Raw genomic sequence first — 18221 nt, 5'->3', positions numbered from 1 at the left:
GCGGGGGCGGGCCGGGCTCCGTGCACGGGGCGGGGCGGGTTCCAGCCCCTGCGCTGCGGGGGCGGGCCGGGCTCCGTGCATGCGGCGGGGCCCCCTCCATTCCTCTCTCTCCCTGGGGCTGGGTCCGCCGGGGGCTTCCCCCGCTGGTGACGTCAGGAGGGTTCCCTCCCCGCGCTGACGCAGCCTGGCCGCCCAGAGCCGCAGCCATGGCCGAGGCGGCGGGGAGCGGCGGCGGCGGCGGCAGCGGCAGGTCCTGGAAGCGTCACATCGTCCGGCAGCTGCAGCTCCGGGACCGGGCGCAGAGCGGCCGCTTCCTGGACGTGGTGCAAGCCTGTGAGCGAGCGGGGCCGGGAGCTGCCGCCTGCGCCGGGCTGGGCGGCGGGCAGGGGTAGCTGGAGCCCTGGGGGGGTTGATTTGGGAAGGGATGGGGACAGGGGTAGCTGGAGCCTGGGGGGGTTGATTTGGGAAGGGAGGGGGACAGGGGTAGCTGGAGCCTGGGGGGGGGCGGTTGATTTGGGAAGGGAGGGGGCAGGGGTAGCTGGAGCTGGGGGGGGGGTTGATTTGGGAAGGGAGGGGGCAGGGGTAGCTGGAGCTGGGGGGGGGTTGATTTGGGAAGGGAGGGGGCAGGGGTAGCTGGAGCCCGGGGGGGGGGGTTGATTTGGGAAGGGAGGGGTAGTTGGATCCCTGGGGGGCTATTTGGAGGGGCAGGGGTCACTGGAGCCCTGGGGGGCGGGTGGTGCAGCTCTGGCGGCTGCCTGCTTCAGGATAGGAGCAGACTTGGGGTGGGGGTGATTGGGAGGGATCAGATGGGAAGGTGTGACCCTGGGGTGGGTGTATTTTAGGCAGTGAGGGAAGGGAAAGGGGTAGGTGCAGGCCTGGGGGTTGTACTTGATTTGGGGGAGGGGCAGGACTCGCAGCAGCTCTGGTTTGTGGGTGCATTTGAAGGAGGAGCAGCCCCGGGTGTAGATGATGGCTGGAGCACCAGGGGAGCAGCTCCAGGCGTGATCACGCAGGGAAAGGAATAAGGCCACACTTCAGTTTTTGTTAACCAACAAACTGTTGTGTAGCCTGGTCCTGGCCCTTCCCCCTTCTCTCAGCCTCTCATTGGATGAGTCATTTGTTTTGTAGCTGCCTTTAAAATATAAATAACCCTTTTCTGTCCAGGAAGTGTAGTTTGCTCAGAGTTTTGTGCCTAACTCTGCTCTTCTGTTTTGACTTGTAAACGTGAGCTCCGACGCCGTCCTTGTCCTCCCCCCTCCTGTCGCTTGTGCATTCTGTGCACTGGCGCGTCTCTCCGTGCCGCGATGCGTGTGTCAAATGCCCATTCTGGAGGCAGCGGGAATCACTGAATCCCCCCCCCCCCCCATGAAATAATCAAGATGTCACGTAGCCAAAAGAAAAGTTTCCGTGGTGTGTGTGGAAGAAGGAACCTTAGGGGTGGTTAGATCAGTGTTCTGCAGACCTTGCTCTGAACTGCGACCCTGGCGATCAAAAAGGAGACTTGTTCCCTGCTTAGAAAGAGCGGAATGCTTTAGTGTGTTAAAGGGAGGTGAAAGTAAAAGCAAAGGGATGAAATTAGCCGAGGGGCGATCTCTAGGTTGCGTATCAGAGAAAACTTCCTGGTTGTTATCAACTACCCGTCTTGTGCCAGCAACAAACACCTTGGAAGGGAGATTAAATCTCATGCTTCAAGGCTCAATCCAATGTCCAAGTATTAGAGGCGGGAATGAGACCTAATGGGGCGACAGGTGCTACACCTTCCTCTGAAGCAGCCAGCGCTGGCCACAATCTGTGACAGGATATGGGACCAGATGGACCTTAGGACTGATTTGACCTAGCAGCCCTTACGCTCCCCGGTCAGGATTGGTGTCCTATTGTGCCAGGTGCTGTACAAATGCACAGACGCAATCCCTGCCCTGAAGAGCTGATATCCCAGGCCTTGATCTGGTAAGAAGCTCTGTTCAGATGTACCCCTGAATCGCCATGGATACATTTTCAGGATCAGGGTCTAATTGAAGTCAGAATGCAAGAAGGGGGTCTAATAAACAGTATGGGGGTGGCTCAAGGTGACTGATAAAATCCCACTATCACATAGCTAGGGAACAGCTGTATGAATCGGATTCTTGCATTTGCCCAGTTCCAAATGTTTAAACCGCAGGTTATTTTCTATATATGTATATATATTTCTATTCAAAATAACACCGTCATTTCCCAGATCCCTCCAGGTCTCCTGGCCAAGCCCTCCCCAAAGTTCAGGGGCTGCCAGGTTCCCCAGAAACCGTCTCCCATTGATAGTCTCCTTGGGGAAGTGGTGGAAGCTCCACCCTTGTGACCTTTTGTGGGTTGGATGGACTAGTTTTAAAAGTCCTGGGGGAATAACCCTGCCCTGGTCTCAGGGAGATAGATTGGAGGAGCGCCGTGCCTCAGTTTCCCCATCTATACAATGGTACTGACCTCCTTTGTAAAGAGCTTTGAGATCTGCTGATGAAAAGTGCTATATAGGAGCTAGGTAATATTATTATTATTAGGGCTTTTTCTTTGCTCATGTCCATGACTATACAGTAACTCCTCACTTAACGTCGTCCTGGTTAACGTTGTTACATTGCTGATCAATTAGAGAACATGCTTGTTTAAAGTTGTGCAATGCTCCCTTATAATGTCATTTGGCAGCCGCCTGCTTTGTTCACTGCTTGCAGGAAGAGCAGCCCGTTGGAGCTAGCTGGTGGGGGCTTGGAACCAGGGTGGACCAGCAGCCCCCCATCAGCTCCCCGCTCCCCTAAGTTCCCTGTGTGGCAGCCGCCCCGCAGGCTATCAGTTGCCGGCAGTTCAGCTGTCCCTCCCCCCACTGCCATGTGCTGCTCCTGCCCTCTGCCTTGGAGCTGCTCCCGGGAGCCTCCTGCTTGCTGTGCGGGGGGGCAGGGACAGAGGGGGGCTAATGTCAGGGTGTCCCCCTCCCCCCTGGTCCTGCACGCCGCTTACACCATCTCCACATAGCAGTGGGGGGACACAACAGGGCTCAGGACAGAGGGAGCTTGCTGGCAGCAGCTGCTGTCTCAACTTGCTGATCTACTTAAAAAAGCAATGTACTTAGAGTGGGGTCAGCGTACTTAAAGGGGCAATGCACCTCTCTCTCTCTCTCACACACACACACACACACACACACACACAGTGTGTGTCTCTGTCTCTCTGCAATGCTGTCTCCCCTCCCTCCATTCATGCTGCCTTGTAGAGTGTGAGGCTACATTAACAACAACGTGTTAACCCTTGAGGGCTCAGCCAAGTGCTAGTTCATCATTCAACACTAAGGCATTCCCTGGAAATATCCCACCCTCTGACTCCACCACCTAAACCAAGCTTCACAATCATCATTGCTGTGTACAGTATTAAATTGTTTGTTTAAAACTTATACTGTGTGTGTGTGTGTGTATAAAATAGTCTTTTGTCTGGCGAAAAAAATTTCCCTGGAACCTAACCCCCCCTGTTTACATTAATTCTTATGGGGAAATTGGACTCGCTTAACATGGTTTCGCTTAAAGTTGCATTTTTCAGGAACAGAACTACAATGTTAAGCGAGGAGTTACTGTATCTGCTTTATGCTTTTCCGACGGGCATCCAATGTTTCTCATGTCCTCACCTCTGCTAAATGGCTGCTTTGGGTCAAAGGTGACTATAACCTTTCCCATTGCTAATAAGTCTTTACATTTGTACCTTTCCCCTCCAAGTACTTTGCAGGCCCTTCAGCTGCATTTCTGATCCTGGTTTCACCCCAACTTTCTGCGTCACGCTTCAGAAGCCTCCTGTGGTCTGCACTTGTATCTAAATCCGGTTCAATGCTGCTTCGGCTTGCCCTCCCCCCCATGCCTGTTTTCAGCAACAGGTCGTTCTTGTTGCGTGGACAAGGTTTCGTTATTATTCCTGTTTTTTGCTTTGCCCTCTGACTCTGTGCCCTGGGGGTTAGGTAAGAGAGAGGGGTCGGGGGTACATTAAATCAGGTATCCTTCACTTTGGGGATGGCACGGGGCTAAAACACAGAAAAGAGCAGGGAAAACCCCCACTCCTAACAACAAACACAGCCAGAATCATAATGGGGGGGAAAGCCCTCATTTATTCCCCTCTGAAAGTCTTCTCTTCCAGTCTGGCTACCCTATGGGAGTTCGCTCTCTCTCCGTTTCCAATTCTAGCTGGAGGAGAGAAGGAAGAAGATCAGCTGCCAATCTGCCAGCCAGGGAATTGGAGGGCAAAGCCTCTAGGCCTGGAGGTGCAGTTCCAGGAGGCCGATTTCCAGAGAGGAAGGATGGTGCAATGGTTAGGGAGCTAGCTTGTGACCCGGGAGCCTTGGGTTAAGTTCCCTGCTCTGCCAGAGGCTCGGGCAGGTCGGTTAGGCCCAGGTCCACGAAGGTGTTCAGGCTCCTAACGACCATTGATTTCAAGTACTGTTGGGGAAATGGGCTTTAGTCCCTCTGCGCCTCACTTTCCCATGTGTAAAGCAGGACTAACAGCACTTAGCCCGTGGGGCGGTAGCGAGGGTAAGTACATCACAGGTTCTGAGCTGCTCAGATATTACAGTAACGGGGGACAGATACGCTGGATATATCCCATTGTAGTAGGATAGGGTTACAGTATAGGCCAGGTATCAGAGGGGTAGCCATGTTAGTCTGGATCTGTAAAAGCAGCAAAGAGTCCTGTGGCACCTTGTAGACCAGGGGTCTCAAACTCAAATGACCACGAGGGCCACGTGAGGACTAGTACATTGGCCGAGGGCCGCATTACTGACACCTCCCCCCGCCACCCTTGGCCCCGCCCCCACTCCACCCCTTCCATGAGGCCCTGCCCCTATTCCAACCCCTTCCCTGAAATCCCCATCCCAACTCTGCCCCCTTCCTGCCCCCAGGGAGGGCAGGAGGGGTGTGGGGTGCAGGAGGGGTGCGGGGTACAGCAGGGGGTTGGGCTGCAGGAGGGGCTCGGGGGGCGGGCTCCGGCCCGACGCGCACCGGGGGAAGGGCAGGCTCCCTGCCTGCCCTGCCCCATGCCGCTCCGGGAAGCGGCCGGAACCTGGGGGAGGAGGGGCACAGGGGTCTGTGTGTTGCTGTTGCTTCAGGCACCACCCCCAGCAGCTCCCGTTGGCCGGGAATGGGGAACTGTGGCCAATGGGAGTTGCTGGGGGTGCTGCCTGAAGCAAGAGCAACACACAAAGCCCTGTGCCCCCCCCATGTTCCGGCCGCTTCCCGGAGCGGCATGGGGCAGGGCAGGCAGGGAGCCTGCCCTTCCCCCGGTGCGCGTCAGGCTGGAACCGCTCTAGGTAAACGCGGGGGGGGGGCACGAGGAGCTCGCGGGCTGCAGAAAACAACCCCGCGGGCCACATGCAGCCCCCGGGCCGCGTGTTTAAGACCCCTGTTATAGACTAACAGATGTATTGGAGCATGAGCTTTCGTGGGTGAATGCCCACTTCACGTACATCCGAAGAAGTGGGCATTCACCCACGACAGCTCATGCTCCAATACATCTGTTAGTCTATAAGGTGCCACAGGACTCTTTGCTGCTAGTATAGGCCAGGACTCCTGGGTTCTCTTTCCAGCTCTTCCATTGACTTTGCCGATGTGACCCTGGACAGTCTCATAAGCTTTTTGAGTGTCAGTTTCCACCTCTGTGAAATGACCGTACTTTTACGGGTGCAAGCGTGTGCTGCTTTTGAGTCTGACAGTCACAGGGGTGTTGTAAAACTGAACTAGTTCATGTTTGGACAGGCGGGGGAAAATGAGACACAGACTTGAAGTGTCTTCCCCGAGGCCGGGTTACGATTAGAACTCGGGAGTTTCTAACTCCCAATTCTCTTCGTTCGTCTAGACTGGGTCACTGGTGCTGGCAGGTTTTTTGAGATCCCCCAATAAAAGGCTCTATAGAATTGCAAAGGATGAAGTAATACAATCCCCTTGCCGTCTTTCCCACCTTAACCTACAGTCTGATGGAGTTAAAAATGCGGGGAGAGGGATTTAAAATTCACTGCACTCAATTGCTGTCCCACATTCAGGAAGAGGGTCGCCGCCTGTCTCCAGCTCTTGCTGGTCTTTCTCAGACCCTGCAGGCCAGTCTCCTGCTTCAGGTCCCAAAGTGATCCCTGCCTCGTTGGCTGAGAAGACACTTCTTATAGTGCCTCACAGTTGGGTGCGTTATAGGGGGATTGTGCTTTTCTCAGGGGCATCCGGCATTAGTTGCTGACGGAGATGACCCAAACCATTACTCTGTATACGATACAGCAACTCCTATGTTTCAAAGGGAAAAAAAGTCTCTCTAGGTCACGTAAATATGTTTCATGCACTGAGGTTTATTCTGCTTTAACCTAATAGTTATTCTCTTCCTTCTGTGGGGATGAATTTTTTTCTTTCATTTTCAGTAACACTTCTCTATCCGAGACCCAAGTCAGGGAGCATGAATTTTGACACCCCCCATCAGATTATGCAATATTGCTTTGCTGTGTAGCCTCTGGAAAGTGACTCAGAACCCAATGGGAAGTGCCCTTTTTTAACAGGCTGGTTTTCATTGTCACAGCTGAGCCCAGGTGACGGCTGTAATACGCAGCTTGTCTTTCCATCGGAGGTGTTCACCATTCCTCTCCTATGTAGATCCACAGCTTCCAGGCTGCATTGTAGAATCATAGAAGATTAGGGTTGGAAGAGACCTCAGGAGGTCATCTAGTCCAACCCCCTGCTCAAAGCAGGACCAACCCCAACTAAATCATCCCAGCCAGGGCTTTGTCAAGACGGGCCTTAAAAACCTCTAAGGATGGAGATTCTACCACCTCCCTAGGTAACCCATTCCAGTGCTTCACCACCCTCCTAGTGAAATAGTTTTTCCTAATATCCAACCTAGACCTCCCCCACTGCAACTTGAGACCAGTGCGTTACTGAGTGCACCGTGCCAGGGAGTGGCTTGGAAAGGAGTCAAACATCAGCTACTTCCCACTGGCTCACCTCTTGGAAGGCCCAAGTTGCCGTAATCACAATGAACTCTGCTGCTCTATGCTCTGCCCTTGCTCCCGGCTCCAGCTCAAGCTGTTGACTATGCTCTATTACAGAGGTCCCCAAACTGTGGGGTGCGCCCCCGGGGGGGGGGGCAAAGAGGAACATCGGAAGACTGGAAAAGGGCAAGTATAGTGCCCATCTATAAGAAGGGAAATAAGGACAACCCGGGGAATTACAGACCAGTCAGCTTAACTTCTGTACCCAGAAAGATACTGGAGCAAATAGTTAAGCAATAAATTTGCAAATACCTAGAAGATAATAAGGTGATAAATAACAGTCAACATGGATTTGTCAAGAACAAATCGTGTCAAACCAACCTGATAGCTTTCTTTGACAGGGTAACCAGCCTTGTGGATGGGGGGAAGCAGTAGACGTGGTATATCTTGACTTTAATAAGGCTTTTGATACTGTCTCACATGACCTTCTCATAAACAAATTAGGGAAATACAACCTAGATGGAGCTACTATAAGGTGGGTGAATAACTGGTTGGAAAACCGTTTCCAGAGAGTAGTTATCAGTGGTTCACAGTCATGCTGGAAGTACATAACCAGTGGGGTCCCGCAGGGATCGGTTCTGTTCTGGTTCTGTTCAATATCTTCATCAATGATTTAGACAATGGCATAGAGAGAACACTTATAAAGTTTGTGGACAATACCAAGCTGGGAGAGGTTGCAAGTGCTTTGGAGGATAGGATTAAAATTCAAAATGATCTGGACAAACTGGAAAAATGGTCTGAAGTAAATAGGATGAAATTCAATGAGGACAAATGCAAAGTACTCCACTTAGGAAGGAACAATCAGTTGCACACATACAACATGGGAAATGACTGCCTAGGTAGGAGTACTGTGGAAAGGGATCTGGGGTCATAGTGGACCACAAGCTAAATATGAGTCAATAGTGTAACACTGTTGCAAAAAAAGCAAACAACATTCTGGGATGTATTAGCAGGAGTGTTGTAAGCAATACACAAGAAGTAATTCTTCTGCTCTACTCTGCGCTGATTAGGCCTCAACTGGAGTATTGTGTCCAGTTCTGGGCACTACATTTCAGGAAAGATGTGGACAAAGTGTAGAAAGTCCAGAGAAGAGCAACAAAAATGATTAAAGGTCTAGAAAACATGACCTATGAGGGAAGATTGGAAAAAATTGGGTTTGTTCTCTCTGGAGAAGAGAAGACTGAGAGGGGACATGATAACAGTTTTCAAGTACATAAAAGGTTGTTACAAGGAGGAAGGAGAAAAATTGTTCTTGTTAACAGCTGAGGGTAGGACAAGAAGCAATGGGTTTAAATTGCAGCAAGGGCGGTTTAGGTTGGACATTAGAAAAAAACTTCCTAACTGTCAGGGTGGTTTAGCACTGGAATAAACTGCCTAGGGAGATTGTGGAATCTCCATCATTGGGGATTTTTAAGAGCAGGTTGGACAAACACCTGTCAGGGATGGTCTAGATAATACTCAGTCCTGCCGTGAGTGCAGGGGACTGGACTAGATGACCTCTCGAGGTCCCTTCCAGTCCTATGATTCTATGATTCCAGGGAGCGTGGCGGGACCCGGGCCAGCCCCCCACAGGAGGCAGGGAGAGAGCGCCACCCAGCCCTGCCCCCAGCCACGGCCCTGCACCTGGTCCCGTCCCCCGCCTCAGCTCTGCACCCAGCCATGGGCCCGGCTACTGGCCCCCACCACGGCCCGGCTGCAGCTCCGCTCCCAGCCCTGTTCCCGCCCCTATCCTCAGTCACTGGCGGTGGCTCCGTTCCCGGCCCCGACCTGCCCCCAGCCTTGGCCCCCTGCCCTTTGCCTCCCTGCTCCCGACTCTGGCTCCTGGGGCGGGAGGGGCACACCACAGACAGGGGTAAGGGAGGGCGCGACCCTGAAAAGTTTGGAGACCGCTGCTCTATTAGGTCTAGGACCCAGTTGCCTGAGATATGAAGCCTCTCTGATTGCCCATGGGAGTTAGTATCCGCTGACTCTTCCTGCCCTGGTGGAAAATTTTCAGCTGGTTCTGGTTGGCAGCTAGAACTTGGGACAGAGCAACAAGGATCTTGAGCTGCTGGTGACTTCTGGCCTCCAGCAAAAATCCACAGAAGCCAGTGGAAACCAGTGGAGACCAGCTGGAGGAGCCTAACTGGGTTTACTCGAACTGGCTCTGTGGGGGAAAAAGCAGGGGGGTGTTGAAACTCTTGGCTCTCATTGGAGGGCCCTTGTCCATCCTGGTCAAGATTAATGAGGCTGCAGCCACTAAATAAGATTTATTTGTGCCATCAACCTTCTACCTGCCCTTGAGGAGTGGGGAGGCTGGTTAGTAAACAGGGCTGGTTTCTGCTGGTTTGTGGTTGACTGATGGCTGGTGGTGGTGGAAGGTGTCCAGTGGTGGAACCTCAGTAAAAGCTTCTAAAATTAAGTTCTGCCCCTGCTGCAGAGAGGATGGTCTCAGGGCCGAAGCATGTCCTAGAGAAGTGCGGGGTGAACGTGGCTTAGGTGTTGCGGAGACGTATTGCGGAGGGAATGCTGGGGGGCGTAGATGGATATTGCACTTGGGTCTGTAAGCTCTGAGCTTTGTGATCATCTCGGGAAGGGAAGGGAGTGCTACACCGTGGACTGGCTGCCAAGAGATCTTCAGAGCCAGCCCTCCTGAGCCTCAGTCATATGGCTGATTGTTCATTCGCTCCCCGGAGGGCAGAGGCAATGGAAAATCATGGCTGTGAAGGGAGAGGCATCTCTCATGTAGAGCTTGACTATTAGGATCAGGACTTTGGTTACTCTGTATTTGGCAGCGGGTTGACCACTGCGGGAATCGTGTGTCGAGGTCTGGTGCCCACACGTCAAGGAGGATGTTGATAAATTGGAGAAAGTTCAGAGAAGAGCCACAAGAATGATTGAAGGATTGGAAAACCTGCCTGATAGTGATAGACTCAAGAAGCTCAATCTATATATCGCAACAGAAAGGAGGTTAAGGGGTGACTTGATCACAGTCTATAAGTAACTACGTGGGGGACAGGAATTCGATAATAGAGGGCTCTTCAGTCTAGCAGATGAAGGTCTAACAAGATCCAGTGGCTGGAAGTGGAAGCCAGGCAAAATTCAGACTGGAAATAAGGTTGAAATTTTTAACAGTGAGATAATCAACCATTGGAACCATTTACCAGGGGTCGTGGTGGATTCACTGGCCATTTAAAAACCAAGATTGGAGTATTTCTAAGAGATCTGCTCTGGTTCAAACCCAGAGTAAGGCCTGTGTTATGCAGGAGGTCGAGCAGATGCCCCCTGCAATCCCACCTGGCTTTATAATCTCTGATGGTGTTCAGTGGGGAGCTGATGCAGTGGCTGGGGTGATGCATTCCCTTCTACCGGTGTGGCTCAGAAAAGCAAAGCAGTCGCATTAAAGCCATACACCATGTTTAACCCACAGATGTCGCTCACAGGGTTCTAGTCACGTCTCCCTGATCAGTGTAGACAGGAAAGCCTTCTCCCCTTTGTAACCATGTTAAGCACAGCACATAGCATGTTTTTATACCACTGTTCCTAGCAGTGTCAGTGCTTGGAGACAGGGCCTTAAACTAACACCTTTTTACACACACGCACACACACACTTTGGAGAAGACCTAAAAACACAGTCTGTTCTTCATGTCAGCCCCTGGCTTCACTAATGTGTGATTTCGATCAATGGGGAGCACTTTTATCAGGCCCATACAATTGATGGCTTTTGTTAAAGTGAGTGGTATTTAGTGCTGTTGGAAAACACCCTGGACACCTAGAAGATCTGTTTAGCTAGAGAACTAGTACAGCCCAAACCACCTGGGCTACTCCCACTCCTCCGTCACTGTCCTTGGTGTCTGTATTTACCATAGGTCTAGGTTGGGCGTCGTGGATCAGGACCCCGTTGTGCCAGGCGCTGTACAAACACGGAACAAAAAGACCATCCCTACCTCAAAGAGTTTGCAGTTGTGGTATCAGATAAGAGACAACAGATGGGTACCAGAAAATGAGCCAGTGCTGGTCAGCGTGACGGGCGGTGGTGTGATCAGGCCAGCAGCACGGCAAAGGGGAGTTTTGAGAAGGGATCGCAAGGCAGACCATGAGGCGGCTTTGTGGACCTTTCCGGGGAGCTCCTCCCCAGCGGGTGGGGCAGTAGGGGAGAAAGCATGAAGGTGCTTGTTTCGAAATGCAACAAGTGACTGAGGCCGGCTGACATCATGGGCTGATGGGAGGCAGGAGTCGATAACTAAGTAGCATCTGAGAGATGCTGGGTGGGGATAGGCCGGGAAGGACCTTGGTTCATGGGACTGAGATGGCAGAGCCAGTGGATGGGCATAGTGTGCCTCACCTTCACCTGGTGGCATCACCTCTCTGGCTCAGAGGTTAGTACAAGTCCCATGGTCCATTCAGCCATTGGCACCTAATAATAATATATGGAGATATACCTATCTCATAGAACTGGAAGGGACCTTGAAAGGTCATCAAGTCCAGCCCCCTGCCTTCACAGCAGGACCAATTTTTTTTGCCCCAGATCCCTAAATGGCCCCCTCAAGGATTGAGCTCACAACCCTGGATTTAGCAGGCCAATGCTCAAACCACTGAGCTATCCCTTCCTCCTTTGCTGAGACTGCCGGCAGGTGGGCCAGAGGTGGCATCTCATGTGTCACTTGGCTGGAATTAACAACGTGACAATGGGAAAAGATGTGCATGGGGAAGATTTGTATTTGATCCACCACCCCATAAAGAATTCGATACGTTTACCAAAGCACTGGAGCAGTGATGGACACTTCAAAGGAACCAACCAGCTTTGGGAGGAGACACCACACTGCACACACGCCCCTCCCCCGCCCACAACACAGCTGATAAATGAAGCACGCCTCCAATTTAGTCTCTAGGAATTTGGTAATAGCAGCCAACATGAGTGTAGCATGATGATACCAAACCAGGATCTTCTGGGTGTAAACACCAAGGGGAGAGAGGAATGACCTTGGGTGATGTAACATACAGCTGCTGTGTTCCACCGCAGAGGTGGTTGCATTTCAGCATGATTGACACAGTCCCAGAACGGATGTGTGATGGGTTCCCCCTGGGTGCCACCTGGAACTGGGGTACCACTGAGCCCCCTGACCCAGAACAAGGAGCAATGGTCTCAAGTTGTAATGGGGGAGGTTTAGGTTGGATATTAGGAAAAACTTTTTCACTAGGAGGGTGGTGAAGCACTGGAATGGGTTACCTAGGGAGGTGGTGGAATCTCCTTCCTTAGAGATTTTTAAGGCCTGGCTTGACAAAGCCCTGGCTGGGATGATTTAGTTGGGGTTGGTCCTGCTTTGAGCAGGGGGTTGGACTAGATACCTCCTGAGGTTCCTTCCAACCCTGATATTCTATGATTCTATGACCCACCAGCCTGGGCTCCCTCTCCCACTGCACTGCTGTGACAAGCTACAAAGCCCTTCACCAGCATATATACAGGTAGGGGCACACCCAGATGCAGTTACAAGCAGAATCTCTGACCAGCCCCTGCATTGGTAAGGATACTCCCAGCTCCTCAGGCATGCACCCCCTCTGGAGTATAAACCCCAAATTATACCATCTTGTGCTGCACAGGGAACCATGCAGCATAAGCTCATAAAATTCACCTCCTCCCTCAATGTGGAGAGGAATATGCAACAGCCTTTTGCCCCTGAGTTATGATTCCCACACACTTCACTGCAACTCACTGGTTTAGATAAAGCAAAAACAAGTTTATTGACTACAAAAGATAGATTTTAAGTGGTTATAAGGACTAGCAAACAGATCAAAGCAGATTACCTAGCAAATAAACGAAAACTAAGCTTAAGATACTAAATAGATTGGATGTGAAGAGCAGATTCTCACCCTAGGAGATTATACAAGCAGGCTGCAGATTCTTAAGGGGCAAGCTGCACTTGCTTTGCAGCTTGGAATCCCCAGGTGTTCCATAAAATCTCTTTAGCCTGGGTCCAGCACTTCCCCCAGTTCAGTCTTTGTTCCTCAGGTGCTTCCACGAGTCGTCTTGTGTGGGGAGTGAATAACCCCAGATGATGTCACTTCCTGCCTTATATGCTTTTGCATCTGGCAGGAACCCTTTGTTCCCAAAGTTTGGTTCCCAGACCAGCTTCTGGAAAAATACTGACATCCCAAGATGGAGTCTAGAGACATGGTCTCATCACATGTCCTTGTAGAATCATAGCAGCCATTCCAGGTGGGAGATATGCCTCTCCTAAGGCCTATTGTCTTTTCCTAATGGCTCATTGCCCTGAATAGGCCCTTCCCAACCAACTATTAGACTGAGGGCATCTTGTCCAGTGGGCGTTACGCAAGTGTAACTACATTTGAAATACAGATACGTACTTAATATTGAGAACTTCAGATACAAAATTGATACATGCCTACAGATAGAATAATCACATTCTGCAAATCATAAGTTTTCCAATGACACCTCACATCACTTATCTTGCATACAATACATCATCATTATGTCATAATCACATCATACTATCACTGCGAAGAATGTGGGGTGCAGTGTCAGAGGATGCATGGTGTGTAATCTCCTTTGGGATGAAAGGCACCAAAGAAATGGGGAGGTTGTACTGTTCTCATTCTGGCTTCCTTGGGGTTTAGCTGAAATTTCTGTTTGTGTGCATCCTGTAGGGTAAAATAATTGGATTCCGCCTGATGATGCTGTCACGTTTGCATCTTAACAGGATTATGCCCATAATATAAACCAAGGGCTCTTAATCTCTGTCTCCATCTGACAGACCTTTGATGGTCAGGAAGATCCGACCTATTTTGGGATAGTTGGTGACTCTGGGTCTCGATGTTTGTAGAAAACTCTGGGGGCAACTTCCCTTCATCCCAGCGATGCCCATGATCTCCAAGCACCTCACCCCTTGTGTATTTAGACTCTCTTGCTGCAGAGAGAACAGGGCTCTTAGCTCAGCGGTAACTCGGGGCGGAGGAGAAGCCAATGTCTGCTCTGCAGTCCTTCCTTGTGATGGGGGTGGATCTCGATGTAGTCATTGGTGGGTGGATGGTCACAATCTTAGTTCTCTCCTTGCGTGGTCCTCTCCATCTGGCTCAGGCCTGAGGGTACCTGTGCTGGTCAGTGCCTCTCTCCAGCCTTAGTGACAAGTTATGTCATTCCTCAGACCAGTGTTGGGCTAGGCCCAGTTCCCCGGGGTGCCACTCCCTTATCTCTGCAATAGTGAGCACGTGGTGCCACTGATCTCATGATGGGCCAGTGCTAAGCCAGGGCAAAGGGTCGGGGTTAGGTAGCTCTGGCTCAGTGCCCGTGGGTGCCTTAGCGGCCTAGGTCTCTGATTTGAAACAGTTCAAATCTCAGCCCTTGTTCTTCCTGGGCCAGCTCTCCTGAATTTACTGTGCAGCTCTAAACAGCCACGGTCTTTTCATTGCTGTGCAGGCACGAGATCCCACCACCCTTCTGATCTGGATGGGGGGGTTACTCCTTCACGGTTGCTCTTAGGGGTCAGCGGGTGAGAATGGTGACGTCCAGGCCGCGTGGAGCGACTGCCGCCGGACGTCAGTCCCCGAAGAAATCATTCCAAAGCTTTGAGCGCGAGGGCCTTTTTGGGGAGAACCGGGCGTGGCTGCATTGGGAGATACCATGTCTTGGGAACTGGCTGGCTTAGCCGCAGTCTTTTGTTTGGATTTTGCTGCCTCGTTATATTTTGCGAACGAGAAACAAAGCCCAACATTCCAGGTCTTTTGTGCAACCCAGAAATTCAATGATTCAGCCCTTTCAATCCCTCCGCTCGTTTCCTGTTCTGGCACCAAGCCCCCACCCCCCAGGGAAAGCTTCCAACTCACCTCCCACACACCCACAGGCCTGGCTGCCCCCCCAATGCCGTTAGGCCCCTGCCTTGTCACCCAGGTCTTTTCTGCGGAGCATTGAAAACTGTCTCTAGAAGCAGCATTCAGCCAGGGACTGGCTAGTGGCTGTGGGTCCGGGGATCCGAAGTGTCCCCAGTGCCTTAAGAACGGGGAAGGCTTTTGGCAAGGGGCCCGGGGCTGGAGTGACATGGAAAGAGGGACGGGTTATAGCAGCAGAATTTGGAGGACGTGAGCCCATATTACAGCCACAGTGTCCCATCAGGCCCAAAGGAGTCCAGGCTTTGGCGGTAGCTTGTTCCTTAAAGATCTTGCCAGTTTGAGCACCGGCGTGAGTCCAGGGGTGTGTCTGTCTTTCCGCTGAATGACTCCTTGTTAGAACCCAGGCCCAGTCCTTAAGCCTGGTCTACACCGAGTCTGCCGAGGTTTACCTCAACTCAGCCTTTAAATGGATTTAGTTAAACCCTCCTCGTGGACATCCGAAGTTGCATTTCACCCGCCTTATATCAAGTTAGCTTAATTCAGTCAGCCGGAGCCTTAGCCTTTCCCATGGAGAGAGTCTCTTAATGCCACTCGACAGCACCTCCGGGCAGGTGCAGCCTGCGGGAGAACTGGAACCTTGAGCTCCAGGAGGGCAACCTGCCAGAGATGCTCATTGTCTCCTGGCCTGTCGTTTTTGAGAGGGGTGGTGCTCCCCCAGCAGTGCTCAGCACCTCTGCAAATCAGGCCGTCGGCCTTACCTTCCTCTTGTTCCCCAGCCGCTTGGCACTGCAGGCGGCTGCATGAGGCTTTGGAGCAGCTTCCAAACAGAGCGGAGCTCAGCTAGCCTGGAGGAGCAGCGCCGTGTGATTTCTCTTGCTGTGAAGCAGCTCGTGCCACAGACGTGTTAGAGAGGGCAGGGCGGGGCTCTCCAAATGTGTCCGACAGAACCGAAAGCTCAGGGACGTTATGGGTCCGCCGCTTAGTGGAGAAGGTGAGCTGGTAACGGAAGATGATAGGAAGGCAGAGCTGCTCAGTGTCTGCCTTGCTTCACAAAAAAATAACGTGACCGGCCGACTAGCGAGGTTACCATAGACAATAAAGGGGAAGGGATGCAGATCGGTATCTGTAAAGAACACGTCAGATCTTCTGACTAATTTGAATGACTTCAAGTCAGCAGGGCCGGATGCTATTCACCCCAGGGTGCTGATGGAATTAGCTGAAGAAATCTTGGAGCCACTGGCAATAATATTTGCAAACTCATGGATGACGGGAGAGGTCCCGGAAGACCGGAGAAGGGCTAACGTAGTGCCCGTCTTTTAAAAGGAGGAACCAGGAAACTATAGACCCGTCAGCCTGACTTTGATACCTAGGAAGCTACTAGTGCAATGTATAAAACATTCAATGTGCGAATACCTGGAGGATGAAGGGGTGATCACTAGCAGCCAGCATGGATTTACTAAGAACAAATCATGCCAAACCAGCTTGATTTCCTTCTTTGGTTTGGTGGATAGGGGGAATGCGGTGGACATAATATACCTGGCCTTTAGCAAGGTTTTTGACATGACATGCTGATAGGTAAGCTAGAGAAATGCGGGCTCAGTAGAACTACCATTAAGTGGATACAAACCGTGAGTAACTCTTAATGAAGGATGTCGGAGTGGAGGGAGGTCTGAAGTGGGGTTCCATTGGGCTCTGTTCTGGGCTCGGTGGAAAGGGCTCAGATACTATGGGGGTAAGATCATAGACAGCTCGAACCACACTGGGTGCAGAGGGAAGCCGCGCTTTGGGCCAGCCGTGTTATCAGCTGATCGCAAACTCAGTTAAAAGCCATAGCACGGGCAGGGCTATATACAGCACAGGATAGCATCACTGTAACGCCGTGAGTCTTGCTCGCAAGCACGGGGGAGATCTGAGCAGGACTGGATTGTCAGGTCATATTTTATGCTCTATGAACATCCCCCGCAAACCCATCCTGATGGAGCCCAAAGTACTGCATGAGCTTTATGTGTACGGCAACGCTGAAATGCAGCCGCTTCTGGGGTGGAGCGTGGTAGCCAGCATATTGGACAGCAGTGACGGGAGGGGGAAACTTGCTTAAGAAGTCCAGAGTAAACCTTCTGTGAACCGTGCCCTGGGGTCTGTGGCATCCACAGCAGGCGGACCGGATGTGGGCTTTTAAGATCTCTGCAATATCCCGCCCTGGGAAGCGGCAGGGGACTCGGATTAGAACTTGCCTCAGCAGGAAGAAGCGTTGGCTGGATTTGAGGTTCTGGTTGAAACCCGAGGGTCAGAGCTATAAACCGTCGCTGTGTCTGGGCATGTGTGGCAGCCACGGAGGGTGAGTGAATGCATTTGCACCAGTGACCTGCTTGGAGCGGGTCTGGATGAAACACCTGTGCGCTTTGCACAGCTGATGGAGCTGTACCACCAGCAGAGTGAGGAGGGGCGCTCACCCCCAGCATGCTGGTGTGGGCAGGGCCATCGGCGAGAGGACACAGAGTGGCACTGCCATGAGACCCAGAGGGCAGGGGAGCATGAGAGCCAGGGGCCAGCGGTGTAGGAGGGGAAAGCCCTGCCCTGCAGGAAATCTGGATTTGGGCCAGGCTGAGACTGCAGCACTAGGGCCGAAGAGTAAACGCTGTGGAACGAGGAGCTGCCGCTGAGCAGAGCTGCCCGGAGCAGAGCCAGCCGCATTTGAAAGCCGCCAGCTCGCTCCCGGCTGATCTGGTTCCCGGTGGAGTCGAGAGGAGCTGGGGCAGGCTGTGGGGCAGGGCACCCAGGGTTTTCTGCCTAAGGCTCCAGCCCCACGCCAGGCACAGACTGAGAGACGCGCGTCGGCTGTCAGCAGAAACTGCTCCGTTGGAGTCGGTCCTGGGCCGGGTGCTAGAGGGTGCTGTTCTGCTGGGGGTGCTACCCACCTCTGCGCATCAACACCCCCTGGGCGCATGCCACAAGAGCAGGGGAGCCTGGCTAGTTACCTTCTGCTACCTCAGATTCCCCTGTCAGCGGCATTTGGCATTGGGATTTTTCTTCCCTTCTTATCCTAAACTCTAACTGTGCTTTTATCAAACAGCTGCCACATTCCACACCAGAGGTGGCTGCCTGCTAGTAATGGGGGAAATGATTCCCATGCTAATGCATGCAGGGCTTGCTTATTTCACAGGGGAGCTGAAGATTAATTAGCTAGTGCTTGTGAAAGGGCTTGGAAGGTGGGTAAAGCTAAGTGTCATTTCTCGGGTGGGGTATTTTCAAGCAGAATGGTCCCTCCTTTCACTGGAGGATGCAGGGGTGATGTGTGACTATCCCTGCACCCACGGGAGATCCTCCTGCCAGACTTCCTCTCCCAGCACCCACAACTGGCTCACGCGCCTTCGACTGATCG

General features: G+C 52.2%; 1 protein-coding gene across 1 annotated transcript in view; it reads left to right on the top strand.

The window, feature by feature from the left end:
- Positions 1-206: 206 nt before the first annotated feature.
- Positions 207-18221, top strand: part of ATG16L2 (autophagy related 16 like 2) — a 57198-nt gene continuing 39183 nt past the window's right edge. The window contains exon 1 of the mRNA XM_065423223.1: positions 207-333. Within this exon, the coding sequence (XP_065279295.1) occupies positions 207-333 (127 nt within the window). The remainder of the gene's footprint in view (positions 334-18221) is intronic.

This window comes from Emys orbicularis, chromosome 1, assembly GCF_028017835.1.
Source record: "Emys orbicularis isolate rEmyOrb1 chromosome 1, rEmyOrb1.hap1, whole genome shotgun sequence".
In the NCBI taxonomy this organism is placed as follows: domain Eukaryota; kingdom Metazoa; phylum Chordata; order Testudines; family Emydidae; genus Emys; species Emys orbicularis.
This window is presented reverse-complemented; position numbering and strand designations above follow the sequence as displayed.